We start from the raw sequence: 23,059 nt of genomic DNA, 5'->3' as shown, positions 1-23,059 counted from the left end.
ACTACTTAGCAGGAATCAGGTTTCATTTTGTCCTATTTTGACAATGATTTCACTCATAAAATGCATGCATGCTATCAATGACAAAATCTGCTTGTTCTGCCAAGAAAAGCATAAGCATTCAATATATTCAGAACATAACATAAGATTTTGACAAAAAAAAGCATGTATAATTTAATAATAACCACTTTATTTACTTAATTGTCCAGTTAGTATACATTTTGCAAAGTCAGTCATTTACAGTGCAGCTTATTGAGGACCTCTGAGGAAGGAGGGAGAGGAGAAGACGAAGGAGGACAGAGAGTGTTTGTTATAATAGAGGCAGCACAGCAGGGCTGCACCTGAGAAAATCATAAAGGTGCTCAGCCTAGAGGACGGTCTAGTTTCCGGTTCTGGTACCACTCTGGTCCTGAAAGGCTGCAGCACCCGTTCCCACTGAGTAAGGATTGCCTGGCGGGCTCCAGCCCACTGGCCCGGTCCTGTCAGGCGGTACTGGTAAGGAGTGCAGGGGCCCACAAACACCTGGTGTGCCAGTTTGGGATCCGTCATGAAGAGCCACAGTAAGTTTGGCCTAACCCCCACCTCCTTAGCCAGGGAGTCCATGTAAGTCGTGTTGTCCACCTGTAGGGGGTTACGCTCCGAGCACGCGAAGCTAACAGAGAGAACCAAAAAAGTTAATTGTAAAAGTAAACAATTAATCAGTATAAGCTGACAGACTTCAAAATACACGACTCCTCAGCTTCACAGTGTTTTTCTTACTTCTGATGCATGGTTGCTGTGTCTTTTTCAATTTCCTTCATCATGGTTTCCTCTGCAGGGAGGGATCTTAAACCTGAAAAAGGAGATATCATGCTTCCAACAACCTTCTTAACTCATTTGCTGACCTCTGTATGTTAGCCTGTGATCTGTGATGTTGACATGTAACTTATTGAGTACAGGTTGACGTTAGACAGGATACGCTGTAAATGATTTGCCCTGGGGAATGCAGCTGAGAGCAAAATGACCTGGGCTGAAATCTGGAAAGGGGAAGCATGTCAACCTGACAATTTATGATGTGCTTCCAAGCTCATCAAATCTGCACGACCTGGGCATGGCAGAGTCACCAGACGGTCCATTGCTTTCCACGCAAGGTTACTTGGAACACATCCTTAGCTCATGTGCAAGGGTACTCGGAGAGGGACGGTACCTCTGGAGCCGTCACCACAGGACTTGAGCTGGAGAGATCCCAAATTCCACTAAGAGAACATCATCTGCAGGCATCCTGATCCCAGCAAGAGATTGTCAGCTGTTGACGAACCTCTGAGAACAGCTCAAGTTCTGACATTGCAGCTACCGATCGTCCTGTCCTTGTGTCTTATTCCACAAAACAAATCATGCCGCTAGAAGTCCCATGGGAAGATCACTTTAAAATGTATCCAAAACTGGTCAGCAGCCCTCACCAGGCTGGATGAAGGGCCATGTGTGCCTCACTGGAGGTCGGGTGGAAGGGGATTTCGGCCCATTTTTGGTGAGAGCCTTTTCCAGTTTGGGGTATTGTAGTAGAGAGAAAGAGGAGTACCATTCACAGTACCACAGAAGGGGCTGATAATATGGCTCAAAAGAGGAGAGCCACACAGACAGAGTAGCCAGCCATCTGGGCACACGCTGGGGCCTAATCAACTCCGGTGGAGACTCCTGATATTTAAAGACCCCAAACAATATCACTGATACATGTTATCTGTGATATTGAAGCATATGTAGATGTATTTTCTACAGTACAAAGGTGGACTTGTATTTGGGAAGATTTGCAGTAGCAGTGAATCATAATAATAGTTAGCTTCAGGCAGAGTATTCTAGCCTTCCCGGGGAAAGTGCCATCCACAGGCTGTTAGAAAGGAGTATCCGACTGACTGGCAAATTCAGATTCAGGAGGAACGATGCGGATTCCATCCTGGACGTAGAACAATGGACCAGCTCTTTACTCTCTCTCTCTTGCAGACTTGCCTTTAGGATAAAGGGAGTTTTATAATCGAACTGCAGTAATGAGCAAGCGGCTGAAATCAGGTTCTTCTGAAGAGTGGCTGAAAGAGACAGCATGAGGTCGTAGGACAACTAGAAGACAGTAGAGCCACAGCCCATTCACATGGAAGGGAGCTAATGGAGGTGTATTGGGCATGTAGTGAGGATGCCACCTGGGCACCTTTCTTTGGAGGTTTACCAGACACAGCGAGCTGGGACCTCAAGGTAGACAGAGATTTCACTCAGGGGATTATTTATCTCAAATGGCCTGGGAACACCTAGGGATCCCAAAGGCAGAAGTGGAGAAAGAGGAATGTTTGGGCTTCCCAATTTGAACGCCATGACCCAACCTCAGAATAATGGATGGATGAACAGTATTGTTACATGAAGAAATGTGATTTGCGTCTCCCAAAGTCCAGCAATTTTATTGTGTTTTACTATAGCTGCAGTGTGTAGCAAAAAGCCTTCTTCATCAAAACAACACCTTCTCAAACTGCTGCCATACCTCTGTAAAACCTATATTTTTTTTCTGTGTTGAATACTACCTTTAAACACCCTTGTAGCCCATCGAGCCTGCATCTCAGCCAGAGGGTTGATTGCACCAAGGGCATGAATGAAGCCCACCACTGCTAGCGTAGGCCGGGTCAGTGAAGGAGGGAACACGTGCTTGTAGAGACGCAGCCTGTAGCCACTCTTATCCTGCAGCTGTGAGGGCAGGAAAGGGAAGCTGTAGTTGTACCCTGTGGCAAACACCACTACGTCCACCTATAGGACACACACACATCACAAACATTAGACGACCAAGGGCTTTGAAACAGCTTTGGATTATTTCACTTTTGTAACCAAATGATGGATAAACAATAAAGGTTATTTTTCTATCTATTTTATGACATGGATAGAATATGAGCTGACCTTTTCCACAACGCTCCCATCAACAAAGACCACACTGGAGCCACAGAACTCCTTCACGTTTGGTTTCACCTGAACGCGGCCCGAGATGATCCGAGCTGGCAGATCATCATTCACTACAGGAATCTGTGCAAAGAAGCTACCAACAAAGAGAGGTATATGTACAAGGACACAAAAACAAACGGATATAAATAAGAAGATTGTTTATTGCCTTTGGTTCAAATCAGACCAAATAAATGTGAATTTCAAATTGCAGCTTGCCCTTTTAGGGTTCATACGACTGTGATGCTCAGTCCTCCACGTCAAAGCTAAAACAAACACAGTTGTTGACTTTTCTCATCTCCTGTGTGGTATAATAAACACTTGCCCTTGTCATCTCTACCTTGGCTCTGAGTAAAGTCCTTAAAAATAAACACTTAACTGCATGCCCAGTGAAATAAAAATGTATTTACGTCTTGATTTATTACCCGTGTTTAGGTTTTAGGCCGTATAATTTGTGGTCAAATGCTTCATTCAGTTTATTCTCCACCATCCTGGTGATGCGCAAGGGAAAGAGATTCTTTATCATCATGTCCCTTCGAGATGTCCCAACCACATCACCCGGCAGCCCCCCAGGTCCTATGCGGCCGACCACCCATGCTCCACTCCTGGTACTGAGGTACACCTGCAGGTCCGGTCAGAAAAGACACAGAGTAAAATGTTGTTTTTTTTTGTTTTTCTTTCACGATATAGTCAAAGCAAGCAGGCATTAAATACCGTGAAAAGGTACAGAAATGCAGTTGAGTTGCGTACCTTGTCAGCAACTCTACTGATGTCCACAGCAATATCCCCCCCAGAGTTCCCGATCCCAATCACCACCACTCTTTTCCCTTCCAGACCCTCAGCACTGCGGTATTCCCAGCTGTGGAAATATCTGCCTTCAAAGCTCTCAATACCTGAAATGGAACAAGAACAAAACGATCATCAAGAGCAGGTGCAAGGACATATTTCTGTGTAGTTAACAGACACAGCTGCAGGTAGGCTCCTTTCTTAAACGTACCTGTGAAGTCTGTGAGGGGCAGGTGAGGCTGGGTGAAATGTCCACTGCAAACTATCACTGCATCAAAAACATGCGTCTCCCTCTGGGCCTCTCTCCCCTCCGTCTCCACCTCCCACTGGCCTGTCACAGCGAAGTCTGGTCTCTGCCTCACACTGACCACAGCGGTCTGAGACAAACGCACACAAGCAGTGATCAATATCCTTCACAGACGCTCACTGATGTATCTCTTTACATTTATAGGTTAAACATCCCTTCCATTCCCTATGAATAGCATTTTAAAACATATTCAAACAACATTTTTTATGAGAGACGGTGATGTATATGTTTTGTGAGCAGGCAAATGTATGTGTATGTATGGCATTGTCAACAATAACTTCTACGATGTGAAGGACTTTATTTAAATCTTTTAAAACCAACTAAACACAGTCATTACATCCAACTATATACACCTTGGTTAATACAAAGTACCTGAGTTAATTATCTCCTTTAGAAACAAAGCTGAAGGTCACTAACCTGGAAGTGTATGTGCTGCAACAGGTTAAAAGTCTGAGCATAGAGACGCAGATACAACAGCACCTCAGAGTGGTGCATGTTGTTGGGCAGCTCAGCGGGAGGAGGGAAGTCACTGAAAGACATCATCTCTTTGGAGCTGTTGATAACCACTGACTGGTAGATGTTTGCATGCCCGGGCTCTGGCTTCTCCTGGAGAAGGAGAATATCATAAAAGATAATGACACACATTTTAATTTACAGATTCTCATGACAGCAGACTGTTGCTAGGATCAGTCTCCTAACTTTTTATTCTACAGTTTCTTTCACTAATCATAGTTAAAAAAAAAAAAAAATGAAGTATGTTTTAACTCAAAAAATTTGGCACCACTCTGGCAGATTTCCACCTCCACCATCAACTACAAAAATGGCGTCATTGGCTCTGCACTGTCCAACCTGCTGAACATCTACACCAGGTGATGCAGGATCAATGTATAATGTGTTCAGGAAATGACAAAAAGCTAAAAATCTAACAAAAGCAAAGAGATTGATTTGTTGCAAATCCTTAGCCGGATCTCACCTTAAATCTCCACAGACCTCCAATGTCATGGCTGCTCTCAAAGCACGTGGGCTCCAGCCCTTCATCCAAACAGGCTTTGATGCTGGTCAGACCAGAGGGGCCTGCTCCGATCACTGCCACACTCTGAACCATGCTGGAGGAGTGTCAGGAACTCTGAGCTGTCCCAGAGGTTTGAGCTGCAGCTGCAAACAGATTGGAGAGTGAAATGTGGGTATTTTCTCGTTTGACGTGAAACAGTTTTGTGTTTGAAGGCCATCTTTTCTACACCATTCAGTATTTGGATAGTAGTGGACCACTACTAGTGTATTATAATGCAGCCTGCTTTTATAACATCTACAGTTTAGTGGGACACTTAGCAAGCAGCTACGACATGTCTACAAGATATCATGGCGGTAGGATCACCCCGGTGTCATCTTACGATTGTGTCGTGAATACAACTTGCTTGGCGATAAATTGGTAACATCGGCCGTAAGTCGTGAGAGGTGCTAGGCAACCACAGTCGTCTAAAAGCCAAAAGCCACCCAGGCTGACGGGTTAGCAAGCTACTGATAGGATGAAGACTTTGGGAATATCTTTATTTTATTTATTTTTTTCTCTCAGACGTGCTATAAATTATGAAAACACTTTATAAATCTAAATCTGCTATACAATAACTTGTCACTTACTTCCGTAACTTCATCAAACGTCGGAAAACACGTCACAGGCCGACCCAGCGCCATTTCCATGGCAGCGGTCTGACTTTATCAAACAATGTCCACAAGAGGGCGCACATTACACTTAGTTTTTGACGTGAACACGTTTGACGCGACACAGAACAGTGTCTGATCTGAATTATTTCACTTTACTGCTTTGATGACAGCTGAACTTGATCGCAAAATAAGCAAACTATGTAATTGATAATAATAAGTGCATTATTTAATTGTTCGTGTTTTCATTTGGGCTACTGAACATTATACACCCTGGTGCTAGTGCTATATATTCTTGATTTGCTGCACGTAATATTAAATACTATTGTTGTGTATTTGATTTTTGTTTACCATTCCTTTCCAAAACAGCTGAACTGATAAATGACCATCTGCCATCTAGTGGTCACTGCTGGTATTGCTACCTGGGTTGAACAGGCAAAACCCAATTGTGACCCTGTAAATTTAGCCTGCTGCTAATTTATCCATTAAATAGGTTAGCTTAGACATCATTGTAACAATCGTTCTCCCTGAATACACTGATATTTTGCAGCCATTGTTTTTGAGATCTTAAACTATCTAAGTGTCAGCCTTTTTGAGTAGCTTGAGTCAATCAATCACAGTATACTGATGGACACAGATTAAGGCTAAATGGCATTGTTTGCCACTTAGTCAGCTTTCCTTCATCAAACCAGTAGTATCTATTGCTGCTCTCCTTTTGTCCTTGGAGACACTTACTATTCACAGCAAACATTTTGACTTTTCAGAGAAAGATGTGCCTATGACCTTAGCTGCTGGAAAGATGTAGAATGATTCTGCTTGATTTATAAAGCAAATCAAAACACGTAAGTACAAAATAGATATACTACTTGATGAAATAAAATGCTGACTACAGGATCAGCAGTCGGTTCAGTGTAGGCAGTTAAAAGCTGGTTGTTTGGGCATTTTTTTCATTTGCATGTTTCCTTTGCTCTAGAGAATGTAATGAGTGACATGCAAACAGATGCAAATGAAATCAAGAGCAAGAAGCATTCATGACCCTGATATGTGGGACCACTCTAAACTGTGTTTTTTAATTGCACAACTGCCCAACAACTTATTAATCACTACGTTTTATAATTAAATAAAAGTGCTATACTTGCTCATCAAATGAGGATGCGTATTTCTAGATGTCACATTACAAAAACAGACTGCTACAAGCCATTTTAACCATACAGTTACAAAAAGCTGAAGCATTTCTGATGGTAATAAATATTAATAAACAGGACACGTATAGAATACATGCAGGCAATCTGCCATGAAAGTCACACGGCCACTAAGTTTTTCCATGAAACCTAGCTTCATGTATCAGTTTAAACCAGCACAAACTTGAACAGCCTTACCTCTTCTTGACAGGGGGGAGAGCAATAATGGACTGAAAGGCCCTCGCGTTTTACTACTCAGTCAGATTTTAACAGAATGTGGGCAGGCTGATGATTAATCTAGTGTGACTTCTCAAAGCAAGAAAATAAACATGTTTCTTTCACAATAATATATAGGATCAGATTCAGATTGGAACAAGATGAGTAATGCTGGAAAACGTTGTGCATATGGAGATGTAAATAATGTAAAGCTCATAGTCCGATACAGAATTAAGAGTCACCAGATGTTGTAATTGTTGAACGCTTCCTGATTAATGAGTAGCAGGCTCATGCATCAGTGACAGAGATAAACCGTGATAGCATTGCAAAGCTCTGATAAACTCTATGTGAACTGAACGTATATAATGTACATACTATTAATCACTTTACAAACACAATACAATCTGTGAATCTGAGTGATAAATCTGTAAATCATCTCAAAATGTTAGGATAGGATGGTAGTTATGTTTCTGTACATTATAAAAAGGGTTTCCAGCTTTAAAACTCAAATATCAACTGTACTGTCATCTTATCAGGTCAACCTCCAAACCAGTGCCTTTTTTGTTTGGTGGTCCTCACTTCATATCAGTTTCTGACACTCTGGGTCTCTTTTGAATAAAAAAACACACAATTCTCAGAGTCCAATTTACAATATTTTCGTTTCTACAACATTGTGAACTTTAAAGTGTTTCCAGGGCATAGGAATTTATTTCTGGGTTTTCTTCACTTTCTTTCTTTTTTTTCTTTTTTTTTGTGTGCTGATTCAGTTCCATACCAAATCCACACAAACTCGAATTAGTGGGCCAAAAGTATCCTAATTAGGCTTTAATTATTCTGTAGTTATTCTGTATATTCTATGCACGTTTATATTCTAGCATCACTTTGCTTTATTAATCCCTCTTTTTATTTGTTTTATTTGTAACCGTAAATTGTAATGTAACGGTTTTCTGGATATTCATCACACTCACACATAAAAAAATATGATATCCTTTTTGAGTTTCACGTAGACTAAGGCTTTATCAACTTTATAACTAAAAGCTTTGAGAGTTGATTAAAAATCAACGCGTGGCCAAGTAGGGAAAAGACAGCGTACGGAGCCTTCTTGTCTCTGTAACTTGAACGCCTCATGACTTCTTGTTGCTGTACCGTGAACTCACCATCGAACTGTTTTCCACCAGTTTTCAACGGGTCTGCTACGTCAGCCGTTGCTGATTGGCCAAGACGTCAGCGAAGTCCAGATTTGATTGGATATCGAAACAAGTGTCCCGCCCTGTTAGGAATTCCTCAGCAGGGCTCTCATCCCATTGGTCCGTCGGATCAGAGTGCAGAGAACAACAAACAAGATAGGGTGAAAACCGTCGGGATGGATGCAGGTAAGGCAAAATTTTCTTGTAAAATCTACATTTATCTCTCCTGTAGAAACCAAAATTTGTCACAAAACAAACACAGCATCGACGTTTCTTACCTGACATCAAATCCCCTGCTCTGTCATGAAGGCATTGTCTGCTGACTGTCTCACGGAGACGTATTGCTTTGTAGCCTCGGTGACGTTAGCCTGCTAAAGTGATGACTAAAGCTAAGTGCTAACTAACATTAGCCTGTCGTTATTGCCAAGTGTACTGGTTCCCCCGTTTTGACAGCTCGCTCTGCCGCAGCAAATCCCCCAGTGCGGTGTCCAGATACCATTTGGGACGATGTCATGTGTTGCTATGACGTTTCGCTCACATTAACTTGTGTATTGTCCATCGTTTGCCTGTTTGTGCTAACATTATGTTACGCCCAGGATGAGCATCACAGTCGATGTCACCATCACATCAGCTATTAAGCTACTGTTAGCACCGGGAATGCTATTAGCAATGAGCCAGGGCAGATAGTGTGCAGCAGCTGACTAATAGCAGTCAGACTTCCCCTTAAATGTTGGTTCTCTTGAGTTTCCAAAAGGCCCTCTTCCTTCTGTTTATGATGCTATAAATCTCAGCTCAAACTAAATAACCACTACATGACAACTGGCCGGGCAAGTTGCCCTTTACCTCGGCAGTTATGCGATAAACGCATCAATTACATTTGCGTCTAATTTTTAATCCATTTCAACACAAGATCTTGTTTTCTTAAGAGGAACTACACACTTGAACGGTGTCAAAGCTTCACCGCACACTTGGCTTTGAGCCAAGTGTCTCTAACTCTAGTGAAAAGTCTGCGCATTCAGACACTTACTGAGATTACACACTGTCTGACACTTTGAGGATAATTCTTCTTCTTCTTTTCAACTGTATCACATAAACTCAACTGTCCATTCCATGTTTCTATGCTGGCACAAAGACGAATGTCATAAGAAGTGTTACAATACTTGCAGGAAAAAGTAAAAACTGAAAGGATATGTGATCAAACCCACTTGTGCTTGATTGTACTGCTTGGGTTCGGGTCTGGAAAATACTGTTTCTCTATGTAAATCAGAGCACAAGAGGAAGAATAGAGAAACTTTAGTGTAAGTATTTTGCAGGTACTGTTGCATTTGAACATGTATTACATATGTAGTACCCTAACTATTTATAAGTTAGGGTATATAAGATGTGTGACACATATCATATTTAGTTTAGTAAGTTTATATGTGTGGTCTTGTGACAACTACATTTTATTGTTTGAATTTGTAGGGCTTGTCTCTGAAATGTGTTAATTTCATGGTGAAATGCATTTTGGTGGAACTTGATACTTAATTTATTCCACATAAAAATGCCTAATGGCTGCATATAAAATGAAGCCCATCATAATCTAAAGATTTAAAATGCTTGATAAATTTAGAAGATGGCGATAGGTAAATTGTTTTTCCTGGAAGTGATTCTACTCAGCATCTAATGGACGCTCCATCTTAACTCGCTGACTGATAGCGGACCCTTCATCTGCAGCAACAATAACGTTAATGGTGATAATCACCAGCTACTGCGTTTCTCACTGACTTAAAATTTGTCGTACTCTGCAGCTACCTTGACATACGACACACTTCGTTTTGGAGAGTTTGAAGATTTTCCTGAGACCTCAGAGCCTGTGTGGATCTTGGGGAAAGAGTACAATGCACTCACAGGTAAGATTTTAGTATGTCTTGTATTTTTATTAATATTAATTATTGACATTGTTGTTAATAATAACCAGGAGTTGTATCAGCCTAACAACCATCATAATTTGTCTTTTTTGACGTGGATATGTTGTAATATGGTGATTTCTGTTCTTCATGTAGAGAAAGATGATATTTTATCAGATGTCACTTCACGACTGTGGTTCACATACAGAAAAAACTTTCCACCAATTGGTAAGTCAGGACAGCAAGTGTTTGTGTTAGTCAAAGTCCTGAGATTTGAGTCAAGCGTTTTCACTTCAAGTTATTCTGCGGACACCCTCAATGAATCTTGAATGTGTTTCAGGGGGAACCGGACCAACCTCTGACACAGGATGGGGTTGTATGTTACGGTGCGGCCAGATGATCCTAGGCGAGGCTTTGATGTGTAGACATTTAGGTAGAGGTAAGACAACTTTGAAAATACAAAATGGTAGCAAACGGCCGCCGTACCAAACAGAGCTGCTTTTCAACAGACTCGATAACGACCTTTTTGTTTCCAGACTGGAGATGGGCCAGAGGCCAGAAACAAAGAGAGGAGTACATCAGTATTCTCAACGCCTTCATTGACAAAAAAGATAGCTATTATTCCATCCATCAAATTGGTAAGTAGTGTGTAATTATACCAGTGGTTCAACTTGAACAGCCCTGAAAGACTTTGTTCTTGTGTTCTTCAGCTCAAATGGGAGTCGGGGAGGGAAAGCCCATCGGTCAGTGGTATGGACCAAACACAGTGGCCCAGGTTCTAAAGTAAGTGCTGGATGTAGAGAGTCCCATTGGCGTCTAGATTATATGTGCAAGTCATTGTGAAATTGTACACTGTGAGCATTCATACTTGTGTTCATGTGTCCGTGCCACTGTGTTGAGTTTTGTCATGTACAGTACTTCAAATAATGGCTGAATGAATTGACTGTGGTTTATGGTGTTGAAGCTTGTAAATACTGAGCACACATTAACCAACAGACATTAACTTGAAATTGAAATCGCCATAATGCACAAAAGAGTGGCTCGCCCGACCAGCACAGACACACACAAAGAAATTCATTCAGATCGGTTACAGTTGTTGTGGTCCGAGCACAGTTTTATAGAACTTTATGTCTTCAATTTTATTTTACATTTTCAATTTTCACCCAAATATTGCAGTTGCTGAAAAAAGAAAACATTTACTACTGTCTGGATAGTTAAGATTCATTAAATCTACAAATTAAGTTTTGGTCTTTAAGACAAGAATCTATCAGTAGAGGTGTGACACAAATACCCCAGTCAGTAACTGTGTGTTACACACAGTGTGGTATTTCATTATTTGCATTGCTTATTTTATTGCCTTGACATGCTTTTCCCCTCACCATGTCTTGACATCGCACATAAGGGCACTCATAGGGGCTTTTAAAACAGTCTAAACAAGTATCTTTTTATCTGTGTAGAAATATGTGACTCTGTTGTGCTGTCTTGCTTTCAGGAAGCTGGCTGTGTTTGATACATGGAGCAGATTAGTTGTACATGTGGCGATGGACAACACTGTGGTCATCGAGGAGATCAGTGAGTCCAGCTGTGTCACAACTGGGAGTTCTTTCCCCGTTGTTATCATTCATTAGCCTGAGTAGTTTAAATGTCACTCCGGGTTGAACTGTTTACTGTGTCATTGTATTTCCAAGTACTGCTTTGTCACGATCTTACTATATTCTGCTTGGAAACTAGTTTTCACGTGAGTCTAAAGGCTCAAAGAATTTCAGTCCTGACAAAACCTTACTACAGTATATTTGATATGAAAACAAATGCTGTGTCATTCTCAGAAAAGAATTCCATGTAAAGTGAATGTATATATTATAAGTAGCAGATATTAATATTTATATACATTCACTCTACATACACTCTTATTATTTATATCCTTTCAGTATATCTTTCTGTCTGTACAAATGAAAGTATTTAATACGAGCACACGAGCAATGTGAATATCATTTCCTTCACTGCAGAGCGGCTTTGTATGCCCTGGCTGGATGCCGCGGGAGCCTGTAGTGAACCAGAGGGAGTGGGAGAGCTCAACGGCTGCTTAGAGGGAGCATGTGCTCTGGCTGAAGAGGAGACGGCTCTCTGGAAACCTCTGGTTCTCCTCATCCCCCTCAGGCTGGGCCTGAGTGATATAAACGAGGCCTACATCGAAACGCTCAAGGTGAGAACACGGCACATATAAAACTAAACTTAAAGGCTTTCTGTGAGTGTGGGTGGTCGCTCTGTAGCGTCATTGCAGGTGTGATTTGCAAATTTGTACTGTACTTTCAACCACGTTCAAAAACTGTGGCCTTTAGGCTTAGTCCTTCACAAATTTGTACAAGGTTAATCCATCAGTCTGCTCCTGTGCCAACATGAATGGAAGCCAATTCAGTGCAAGGTCTGAACAGTGAGTGCAGTGTTAAACACTAGCAGACATACAGGAAATTTGCCTGAATAAAATGGTCTTAAATATGATCATAAACTTAATTACACTTCAGGTGCTATCAAACCAGGTGGTAAAAATCTGTGATCAGACATTTGGTGCAAACGTGCAGGTAGTCTGCATGAACAGAGAAGATTCAGAAGTCTTCTTTACTTCAAACATCATTTTAAATAAAACTAAATAAATTCCACTGCTACATAACGAGGCAAATTCAGCCACAGCTGGGGTGAGATAAACCCTTTTGTCTCTTTTCACAGCAATGCTTCATGCTGCCTCAGTCCCTGGGTGTAATTGGGGGAAAACCCAACAGTGCCCATTACTTCATTGGTTATGTCGGTATGTCTAGTCTCTGTGTTTGTGAAATAAACACTCAATAGCATTGCATACTCATCACGTGATTTATTTACCCTTTTTGCTACAAAGAGCCCAGTTTGGTTCTGAACACGTCTTTGTCCCCAGGAGAGGAACTCATCTATTTAGACCCACACACCACACAGCCTGCAGTGGAGCCGTGTGAAGACAGCCAGGTCCCTGACGAGACGTACCACTGTCAGCACCCACCGTGTCGCATGCACATCTGTGAGCTGGACCCTTCCATCGCGGCGGTACGTGGGCCGGGGAGGCATCTCAAACTAAAACCCACCGTCAATGTGAAAAGTCTGAACAGGGTAGACGGTTTTTACAGTAACAATTTAAACGTAGCTGATTGTGTGTTTCATTTTTGATGTATGCCAGGGCTTCTTCTGCAGAACAGAGGACGAGTTTGATGACTGGTGTATGCGCATAAGAAGGGTATTTATTCACTTTTTGTCGACTCGTTTGTCACGGTTAAATAAAGCCTCACTTTGCGTCAAAGGAATCTGCACATTGTAAAATAACGTTCTCTTTTAGCTGTCCTGCAAAAGAGGCGGCCTGCCCATGTTTGAACTAGTTGACAGTCAGCCCTCCCACATGGTCAGCGTGGATGCCCTTAACCTTACTCCTGGTAAATGTGCTGCATATTTTTTTATAAATACTTTCAAAACTTTCCTTTAGTAAATATTATTTTTTTTTGCAGATTTCTCAGACTCGGACCGGTTGGAGCGTTTTTTTGATTCGGAAGATGAGGAGTTTGAGATCCTTTCCCTGTGAGGAACATAATGAACAATGATTTACTGTTTTTCGACAGTAAGCGAAAAAAAAATTCTGTCTCTTCTCCGTAACAGAAGGGAAGCCTGAGGGGATGAACATTAACTGGAGACCTCTTGAGCCAGTCCAGCTCCAATGGTGTAGTCAGTGTGTGTCACACAGCGTTCTTCTCAACAGCCTTTGAATGCTCTCTGTATCCAACTTTGAGACTGCCTGGTGGAAGCTGTAGCAGGAGCTCAGGATAAATTCTGTATGCACATCTTCACACACACACACGTGTTTCCATTTGAGTCTTAACACTTTAAATGTTTATTCTGAAGTGATATGGTGCCTTTCCCTGACTCCATAAGTAAAAATGCCATAACAGTTTTATGTTGTATAGAAACATGACGGTTCGTGATACCCATGGCTTGCGCAGTTTGTCACTAATAACTGAACTCTCTAACAGCCTGTAATAAAACCAAATCTAGTCAAATCTGAAAACACGGTGTATTAGTTGCTAATGCAATTACCCTTTGCCAATACATACACTAGTTAATTTGAAGATTATTTATTTAATCCACAATATACAAATAGGCTGGTTAAAGAACAATACACATGTAAGAGGAACAAGTAAAATAAAATCTGAATCTGACATACAACAGTTGTTCATCTCTTTTCAATTTTAAAAGTGTAATATGCTACATGGGAATCATAGCCAAGTCAACTCACATACTGAAATGGCAACATGTAAGGCAGTGGGTGAGTGAAACTGGTAGTGTGGTGAGCACAAGAGTTGTTCACTTGCTATAGTTCAGGTTCACTTCCACAGCTCTTCAAGCGGCAGTTTCTGTGCTGAGTTGATTGCATTAAGACTGTGGGCCGTGATATCGTCGTGCACATCCTCAACACTCTGCGAGGCATCAATTACCTGAGACAGAGAATTTACACTATTAGATTTTACTGAAATTTAAATTGCCAATGGTAATAACTCTGCACTCCGCATACCTTCCAGTTCACTGATGGATCCTTCATCAGCTGTTCAAACCTCTGATGAACTGCTTTTTGGAAAGCACAGGTCTCATACCGCTCTTCCCCATACTGGCCTCTGAGTGCAGCCTCCTTTGCGCACAGCTGCAGGAACATGACTAGGTCGGGCTTTGGAAGTCCCACGTCGGGTTGCTTGCACCAGTCCAGGCAGAATCCCTGTTGAACAACACAACCTCAAGCTGTCTGCTGCTGCTCCTCAAACACGCAATAATACCGGCTGACGGATGCAAAACTTGAGAGGCGAAGTAAACGGACTCACCGGTTTGGCACTGGTGAAAGCAGCTCCGGAGAAGGCGTACCTGTCGACAACCAGAGTGATGCCCTGCTCCAGCTTCTTCTTCATCAAAGGCCTGTGAGTTAGTGTGAAGGATTTCAGGATGCTATAAATACAGGTAAGAGCTACAGTCGTGTTAAAGAAAGTGCCTAGTAAAATAAATACATTCTAAAATCAGTGTTAAAGGAAACATTACCAAAATAAGAATCCATGGCACATTTGTTGGGAGGCTACTTTTAGTAAATGCATCGGTCCTCTAGTATTTAAGACATCATGAAGGTGAGAAAGGGAGTGATTCTTTAAACAACAGTACAGAGACTCATGATGACAAAGGAATGTACTCCAACAGTTCGGGTATGTGTGTAAGTTATGCTGTCTACATCCTGCAGAACTGCGCTTACCTAATCATACAGGTGTGGTCTGAGGCAGTGGAGCTGAATTTTGCTTACAGCTAAATAGCTCTGACTGGTTGTAGGACTATCCAGTTACATGCAGAGGTATCCCATTATTTTATGTCATGGAAGACAATCTGTAGTTGTCTTGCAGTGACTTAACATCCACTTAAATAAGACAGTGCAAGCAGACTTTCAATGTATTTTGTTCTTAGTGTAAAATTCCCAATGCAAAATTCAGCCAAGAATTTAAGCACGAGTCTTACACGAGTTCCCATCGATTGGCAGAGAATAACAGGTGGACCGTGTGGTCCTCCAGATCACTCTTCTTCTCCAGGTAGGCGCTGATCAGCTGTCCGATCGTTGTGGTCCTGTCTGAATCGAGAAACCACACAATCTATTACTTTAGCACTTTGCCAAGTCATGCTGCTGCCCAGATTAGACCCTCTGATGGGCCACTTTCGGCCAGCCGGCCGTATGTTGGACACCTGTGCAATAACGATGATGTTTTTACACACATGCATAATGCTAACAAAGTGCCAAACAAAAACAGGCATCACCTGGAAACCTCATCATCTCTGCCGGTTGGCCGCTGTGGTGCAGCTTCTGAACCAGTTTGTTGCATTGCGTTGTTTTCCCGGCTTTGTCCACCCCCTCCAGCACAATGAGCGCTCCCCGCTTACCCGCCATTACTGCAGACGTAGGATAAATGCTGTGATTTAACGTGTCAAAAGAAAAACGCGAAGTTATTCTTCATCACTTCGAGTTTCGTTTCGAAGACTTACCCGCTCTTTGGAGGGGAAGAGCGATGTTTCCGTTTCCGTTTTCGCATTGTGCTTTAAATTTGGGGTCCGCCTCGTGCGGTCACTCAGTGAACTGCAGCTTTGGCTTCACTTTTCACTGAGGTCCCAGGCGCCAACCTGTGTTTGAGACATGGACTTTACTGAGTTATATTTGAGCCTCATTTATGTGCGCGCATTATAATAACTTGAGCGCAGAAAAATGTTTTGAGCAAGCACACAAATTACACTTTGAGGAAAAATTAAACTCGAGCACAAAAAAAAACTTTGTAGTTGAGCAAGAAGGAAACTATTGTGAGCTCCACTAATGTCTTTACATGTTTGATAAGATCAATATATGTGGGCAATAACAGCCCCATTTTATTCAGTTTCACTCACACAAATTACTATATGATTTTCAGTCTGGATTTTGCAGATCCTGTTTATTGTATTTAACTGAGAACATTAGGAGGGAGAGAGGCTGAGGGAATTTTGCAATTCTGCAAAGATGAACCAGTTATGAGGTTTAGGGGGCAATCACTTTTTCACACAGGGTCAAGTATGTTTGGATTTAGTTTTCCCTTAATAATGAAAACCTTCATTTAAAAACTGCATTTTGTGTTTAGTTGTGTAATCTTTGACTTTGCAAAAAAATAAGAAATCAGGAAGACGGCCAACACTCTTCAACACCACTGCAGCTTATTTATTCTACTTCTTGTAGACAGACCCAGACTTCTAGGTGATCAGATGAGGGGCCAGTGACACATGAGGTGAGTCTGTGCACATATTTATGATATATTTATCTCTGATGAACACAGATTTGAATTAGCTTGATTTAATTGAGTGGTGAGATGGACCATACATTGTACATCATTGCACTGAGGTAGTGATTGACGATGTTAATACAAAGAAAAACTTGTCGAGTGTAACTGAATGACTGTCTTTGATAATGTATGTGTCATTCTTGCCGTGTTAGATCTGCTGTTCTGACCCTCTCCTTGTGATCCTGACTACTTATTTCCCTTTTCTCTTTCTACTTACACTTTGGCACAGCTGGTGTTATTTTAAATGAAATTGCCAAATAAATCAAATTAAGTATTATACATATACCAGTAAAATGCAAGATAAGCTCTCTCATTGCAAGGTCAAGTGTCTTCTGTCTTTGTCTCATAGATCAGAGGAAGAGGAGGAATGTCAAGTAAAATCAGAGGCAGTTGTTTAGATGGCTGCTGTGGTTTATTAAAGCTTGTCTCACAGAGGCAGTGGATGGAGATGGATGGAGACAGTGGCTTCAGGCAGAGGAGGCTGTTGATGATGGCAGGAAGGAGGCTGGAAGGAGCAGGTGGACAATGGAGGCAGAGGCAGATGTTTCGGATGGTCGTTGAAGCTGGAGAACAGTTTTGGGAGTCACTTTTTGATTCTTGGTGCTTTAAATGTGATTCAGATCTAAATTATAATTGTATCAGTGTCTATGTATGTGTTTGCAGTCTCAGCACTATGGTTTAAAATCCAGTTGTAATTTACAAACTTACTTGAGCATGTCTCTGGGGCAGGAGAGGAAGAGAGACTTGGAGAAGGTCAGGCTGAGGTGTGGGAGGCTGGGACCGGAGGTCGACTTTCTGGACCTGTGGAGAGTCAGCAGTACATAGCTTCTGTTAAGGGGATGTCGGGTTGTGCCATACTTTAAATAACACACATTTCACTTAAGACTACTCACTGATGCTTGGAGGCTGGCTGGAGGCTGCTGTTATAGCTGGTAATAGCAGGTGGACATTGAAGACTGGTCTTGAAGCTCGTTGTTACGGAGAACACATGTTGGAAATGATGGCAGAGGCTGGTAGGAGGCTGTTGATGTTTCAGGAGATTTTTCTGAGGCAGTGGAGGACTGTGCTGGAGATGGTTTGTGAGGCTGGAGGTGGATGCTGCTGGTTGTCAGAGGTTGTATTACTGAGGCTGGAGAACCTGAATCAGAAGACGTAAACTTGAAGTCAGCACAAGCTGTGGTTTGTATTTACAGTGAATGGAGTCTTTACTAGTACAACATCGATCATTTGACGTTGTATTAGTATTTTCTTCTTCATTTTGATCCCTTAGTGAAGATTACCCGAGGTTTGGGCTCTCTAGAGATATCCACATGTATCAGTGGTGGATAGACGTCTTTACTGTGAGACTCTTCGATCACCAAGAGTCTATCAGGCTTTTCTCGTGTGGTGATCTTTGGACGACCCAATGTGTCCCACAGGCGCTGTTTAATCACTCTCCCATGCTGGAGGGTGTAGGGCCGAGGTCTGCCAGTTTTATATCTGTGAGGACACAAGGACACAAGAAGGAAATTTTAAAGTTAAATGTGATTCAGGGCTTAATTATCAGTCTTAACATCATGTTTTAAAATCCAGCTGTAATTTACAAACTTACTTGAGCATGTCATCCACCACAGAGTGGTAAATCATCTCGTACTCTTCAAGAGAGTAACCGTGGATCTTAAGTGCTGTGTCACTTTGTGTGACTGTATCCTGCTGGACACAGTCACGGGTGGAAGACACAGGAGGAGGTGTGGGAGGCTGGGACCCGGAAACAACACGTGGCTTCTGTCGAGGAGATGTCAGGTTGTGTCATACTTTAAATAACACACATTTCACTTAAGACTACTCACACATGTTTACGCATGTTTGTAGTACATGAGTATATACTGTCTTCTACGATAGACTGCATTACTTTTAAAACACAGCTTGTAGAAGGTCTTTAAATTTGAGAATGACTGTGTCTTGTTTTCCACTATTAAATCAATTTGCTATTTTATACTGATTATTTACTAGTGGACCCATATTATTCTACGGTGCAATATAAAGAACTTGTAAAGGTCACTATCCTGGTACAAATTACCATCATACATTGTATGTTTTTGACTGACAGTAGTTAGTGAATGAGTAACTACACTTGGTGTGGGTCACTTGGTGCTACATACTTTGGCTGTTTCCAGACCGCTGCTGACCCTCTTCCTCTTCCTTGTGCTGAAAGCTGGTCCGCTGTCACACTATAGTAGTACAGACATCCAGTGTTAGAAGGGACTACATAACTTATAGTAAAATAAAATAAAATAGAAAAATAACAAAATGGTCGGGGTGTTGTGTAAAATGCAAATACAAACATGTAATGTTAAATCATGAAAACCCTTTAGTAACTGAAGCAATAGAGGGTGTGTAGAGACGTCACTGCCGCCCAGAGCCACGTCTCAATGCGACAATGAAATGTAGCAGTAAATACAGCGAGACCGAGAAAATTGTGGATTATCAATTCAAATTAAGAACAACTGGACTCGACAATAATCCATAAAAACTAGTATGGGTTTAGAAAAGTGAGTTAGCTACAGTTTAAGTTAGTTCTAGTTAATTTCATCATGATAGATGTAGCTAAATAAAAGATGCTAACGCTAAGAGCTGTACTGACAAGTAACGTTAGCCATACAACACTGTAGCGTCCGACTGAAATAGATGGCCTACTGTCGGGCGTAACTACACCAAAACAACAACATTGACAAACGTATCTGACAGCCCACTAGAACGTAACTTAAGAAGTAACTTAATGTATGACTTCATCAACAAATACAGCATAAATTAATGTTACCTGACTAAATGTGAACCACAGCACCGGGTTTTGTGTCTGGATTCCAAATGTATCTTAGTCCATTTACTTCTATTTGGCAGTCGGATATATCAATAAGAATATATCTCTGACTGCTTTTCAAATCTGTTGATACAGTCAATCTATAAACAGCTATTATTTTTTTAATTTTACAATTTAGACGCTATTAAAGCCTGTGATTCAAACTAATGCTGCAACGCTCAACTGTCACTTTTTGCCGCTCAGTGGCCGTTACCATGGATACTCCTCTAGCTGTGACGTCACGTGTATCTATGCATATCCTCTATTAAAAAAAATTGTTTTGTTGTTTTTTGAAAAATAAGGTGTTCATTTAAATAAATGCATCCTAAGTGGAGACCCAACAGCATCACTTCAAACTAGTTAAATCCAAACATGAACTTCCTATTAAGAATAAGAATCTTTGTGATAATTATTTTAGAAGAATATGTCAATATCAACATTAATGCTTTTTAATGCACATTAACAGACACAAACATGAGAATACAAACTAAATAACACCAACATTATAAAGTGCAACTTTCAGACACATGACAGGCTGTTAATTTACTTTAGAAATCTTAAAACTATAGATCTGGACTGTTCTGTTGATATCTTGAAGACATAGTTTTATAAAATACTATCATGTAGTGGCATACAAATGTTCCAGCAGAAAGTTAATTAAATGGAAATTAATCTTGGTCTCATTCTGTACCTGAACTGTACTGAACCTAAATTAATTCATCTACATTTCGCCCTAAATATTGCACATGAGCATTAGCTAAAGTAGATTACATCACAGTCACATCAGATTTACTCCAGCACAAATCATCCTTCAAAATAATTAGATATAAGTTACAGTAAATTAAGACATTTCAGCTGTCCTGACTGTCTCAGAGTTCAAAAACTTTCCAAAACTGTGTTGTTTAAAAATGATTTAAAGAAAGTCTCACATTCATGATGAACGGATCTTGTCAGTCTTTGTCGTTAGATGGTGGTCGCTGAAAAAGTTGTCGCTGGAAATCTTTGTTTTCAGAAATCGAGGAGAAATGCTGAAAGCTGCGTTTTCTTGGCTATCTGTAGTAGAATGCGTAGTTTTGAACAATTGTATTTTTGAAATGTATTTTTGAATTTGTTGTGAATTTGCGTAGCAACGGTGGAACCTCTGAACTCAGAGTTTTACTGAGGAACATCTCAATCATGGTCAGAGGTCAGAATGATAATGATATGAGGATCCATGAAGGAGAATAGAAGTTATTTATTGTCTGTGTTTATTAGGTCTAAGGTGGTCACCATTTTTGCCTTTCAAATGTGACTGAGGGGCGTTCAGATAATTTAACTAAATCTCAACACATTTAGCTGCTTGTGTGGAATAACTGTCTTAGTTTGAAGTTTAATGAAAGGGGATTAAATCAGTCTTTATAGGGGATAAGAAATCAAATGACAGGATGATTCAGAGCTGAAGGGTAAAATAAATTCAGTTCTCACACTAAATTGTACAACGAAGTAATAGTGTTGCAGACAGTTGTGGTTATTATGTGTACAATGTATTGAACGCCACATATTTAGAAATAAAAATCTGAGACAAACAGCTCTTTTCAGTTTTATAGTCATTTATAAACTTGACCTATGGGTGGAAAACAGTAGATGCTTACTTGGTGTTTTACAGCAGCAGCAGCTACACAGCTACTCCCTCAATCTCCCTTCATCTCCGTTTGGGATGGTTGAAATGTAGAAGTCAGTAGAGCCGCATTGTTGCTGTAGTTACCTGGCATCATAATCCTCATTAGTCAGAAGTGAAGTCTGTATCACTTTGTAGTTCCTGTGCAGATGAAACAATAAATAAACCCCACTTTTGGCTGTTTTGAAATGTTGAACATTAATGAGGGGACCCCATTCAGCAACTAAATGCTGTAAATAACACAAACAAACAGTAGCTGCTCTCACCGCATCTCCCCTTTGTTTGGTTTATTTGTAAAACTTTGTATTATTTTGTGGCAATACTGAGTATTATGGATTTCAGCCCCTTTCCACAAAGTTAAAGAAAACCCCATCAGCTCAAAATTGCTTCATTTGTAGGATGCAGCCTGACATACAACAACTCAACAAACATGAAACAGAGCAAGGTGTTGACCTTGCCTCCAAGTTTCCTAGTTCTCAAACTGATCAAGTATCGGTTGGATGCACTGGAACAGGCCTGACCCGCAGAGGTGGTCATAATGTTATGCCTAATTGGTGTATATGCAGCAACGTACTCATCCGTTACTGTTTCCTCAATGACTGGATCTCTGTTTACATGGATGCAAAATAAAATGCCCCAGATCATCAAGAAGAATGTAACTTGCTGTTTTATTTCTGTCCCTCCTGGAAACTCTTCACATACCTGATGTTTAACAGACTTCAGGCAAATATGTACAGGAAGAACGGGTTTACATGTCTGCCTGTGTAGTGCTGTGCTCCTTTGACAAGACTTTGACTTGGTTGTTCCAACATGTTAATCATGTTCTTCTTGAAATTATTTTTACAGGAACGCCTTATATGCTTTGTGGGGTCATTATCTTTCTGCACGACATAGTTTCTCCTCAGATTCAGCTCATAGACAGATGTCCCTATATTTTTTTACAATGCGTGTTATAATTCAGAATTCATTGGTGTCAGCGTGTTCGTAAATTCCTCTGGAAAAAACACTATAACGACTTCTTGCTGTCAGTTTAAGCTATTTATTCAAATATATTTTGGAATATAGAAGTTCATACACTTGTACTCTGTCCATTCAGTTCACCTTGGCCAATGTCCCAGAAAAGGATAATTTTCAGTAGTTTAACACCATTACAACAGTTTCAACAAAATGAATATGATTGGTTGGCCACAGTTGGGGAGGAGTCGTGGTTTAGACTTAACTCTCCCATCGTTGGTGGATGGATCGGTCCTGACCCTTGGCCACTCAGGTCCTTCAATCCCTTGGGACAGTGCCCTAGAAAGGAGAGAAAGTCTTTCCCACCTGTTCCTCCGACATAGACCTTACATGCTCTGTTCCACGCTCATCCTCCATTGCCATTGCCTGACTCTTGCAGCTCCCTCTATCCATGATTTTTTTTTACATATCCTTTTAACCAAATAAACACAATAAACTTCAATCATTTAAGTAGAGCTTTCAGACACACAAAACAGACTATGAAG

General features: G+C 41.0%; 3 protein-coding genes across 6 annotated transcripts; 1 reads left to right on the top strand and 2 right to left on the bottom strand.

Annotated features, from left to right (window-relative positions):
* Positions 1 to 165: 165 nt before the first annotated feature.
* Positions 166 to 8,388, bottom strand: LOC125009449 (flavin-containing monooxygenase 5-like). 4 transcript variants are annotated; one of them, XM_047587429.1, is made up of 10 exons: positions 8,253 to 8,388; positions 5,013 to 5,194; positions 4,457 to 4,645; positions 3,944 to 4,109; positions 3,697 to 3,839; positions 3,372 to 3,568; positions 2,908 to 3,043; positions 2,541 to 2,760; positions 757 to 829; positions 166 to 649 (listed from the first exon to the last, which is right to left on the bottom strand). In XM_047587429.1, exons 2-10 carry the CDS (start codon positions 5,142 to 5,144, stop codon positions 247 to 249), a joined length of 1,659 nt encoding a protein of 552 aa, XP_047443385.1. In that variant the 5' UTR covers positions 5,145 to 5,194; positions 8,253 to 8,388; the 3' UTR covers positions 166 to 246. The 4 variants fall into 4 exon arrangements, with proteins under 4 accessions (XP_047443385.1, XP_047443387.1, XP_047443389.1 ...); XM_047587431.1 differs by lacking the exon at positions 8,253 to 8,388 and adding an exon at positions 7,078 to 7,108; XM_047587433.1 differs by lacking the exon at positions 8,253 to 8,388 and adding an exon at positions 5,678 to 5,719.
* Positions 8,314 to 14,407, top strand: atg4b (autophagy related 4B, cysteine peptidase). The gene is made up of 14 exons (XM_047587434.1): positions 8,314 to 8,468; positions 10,073 to 10,174; positions 10,328 to 10,399; positions 10,512 to 10,610; positions 10,708 to 10,809; positions 10,882 to 10,954; positions 11,664 to 11,743; positions 12,178 to 12,374; positions 12,896 to 12,974; positions 13,098 to 13,243; positions 13,374 to 13,430; positions 13,530 to 13,623; positions 13,696 to 13,765; positions 13,844 to 14,407. Exons 1-14 carry the CDS (start codon positions 8,459 to 8,461, stop codon positions 13,854 to 13,856), a joined length of 1,194 nt encoding a protein of 397 aa, XP_047443390.1. The 5' UTR covers positions 8,314 to 8,458; the 3' UTR covers positions 13,857 to 14,407.
* On the bottom strand, positions 14,301 to 16,390 carry dtymk (deoxythymidylate kinase (thymidylate kinase)). Its single transcript, XM_047587435.1, has 6 exons — positions 16,247 to 16,390; positions 16,022 to 16,153; positions 15,728 to 15,836; positions 15,055 to 15,145; positions 14,754 to 14,951; positions 14,301 to 14,676 (listed from the first exon to the last, which is right to left on the bottom strand). The coding sequence occupies exons 2-6, from the start codon at positions 16,149 to 16,151 to the stop codon at positions 14,566 to 14,568; spliced, it is 639 nt and encodes a 212-aa protein (XP_047443391.1). The 5' UTR covers positions 16,152 to 16,153; positions 16,247 to 16,390; the 3' UTR covers positions 14,301 to 14,565.
* Between the last annotated feature and the right edge of the window lie 6,669 nt (positions 16,391 to 23,059).

Source organism: Mugil cephalus, chromosome 6 (assembly GCF_022458985.1).
Source record: "Mugil cephalus isolate CIBA_MC_2020 chromosome 6, CIBA_Mcephalus_1.1, whole genome shotgun sequence".
Lineage (NCBI taxonomy): Eukaryota > Metazoa > Chordata > Actinopteri > Mugiliformes > Mugilidae > Mugil > Mugil cephalus.
Note: the sequence above shows the minus strand (reverse complement) of the source record. Positions and strands in the feature narration are given on the sequence as shown.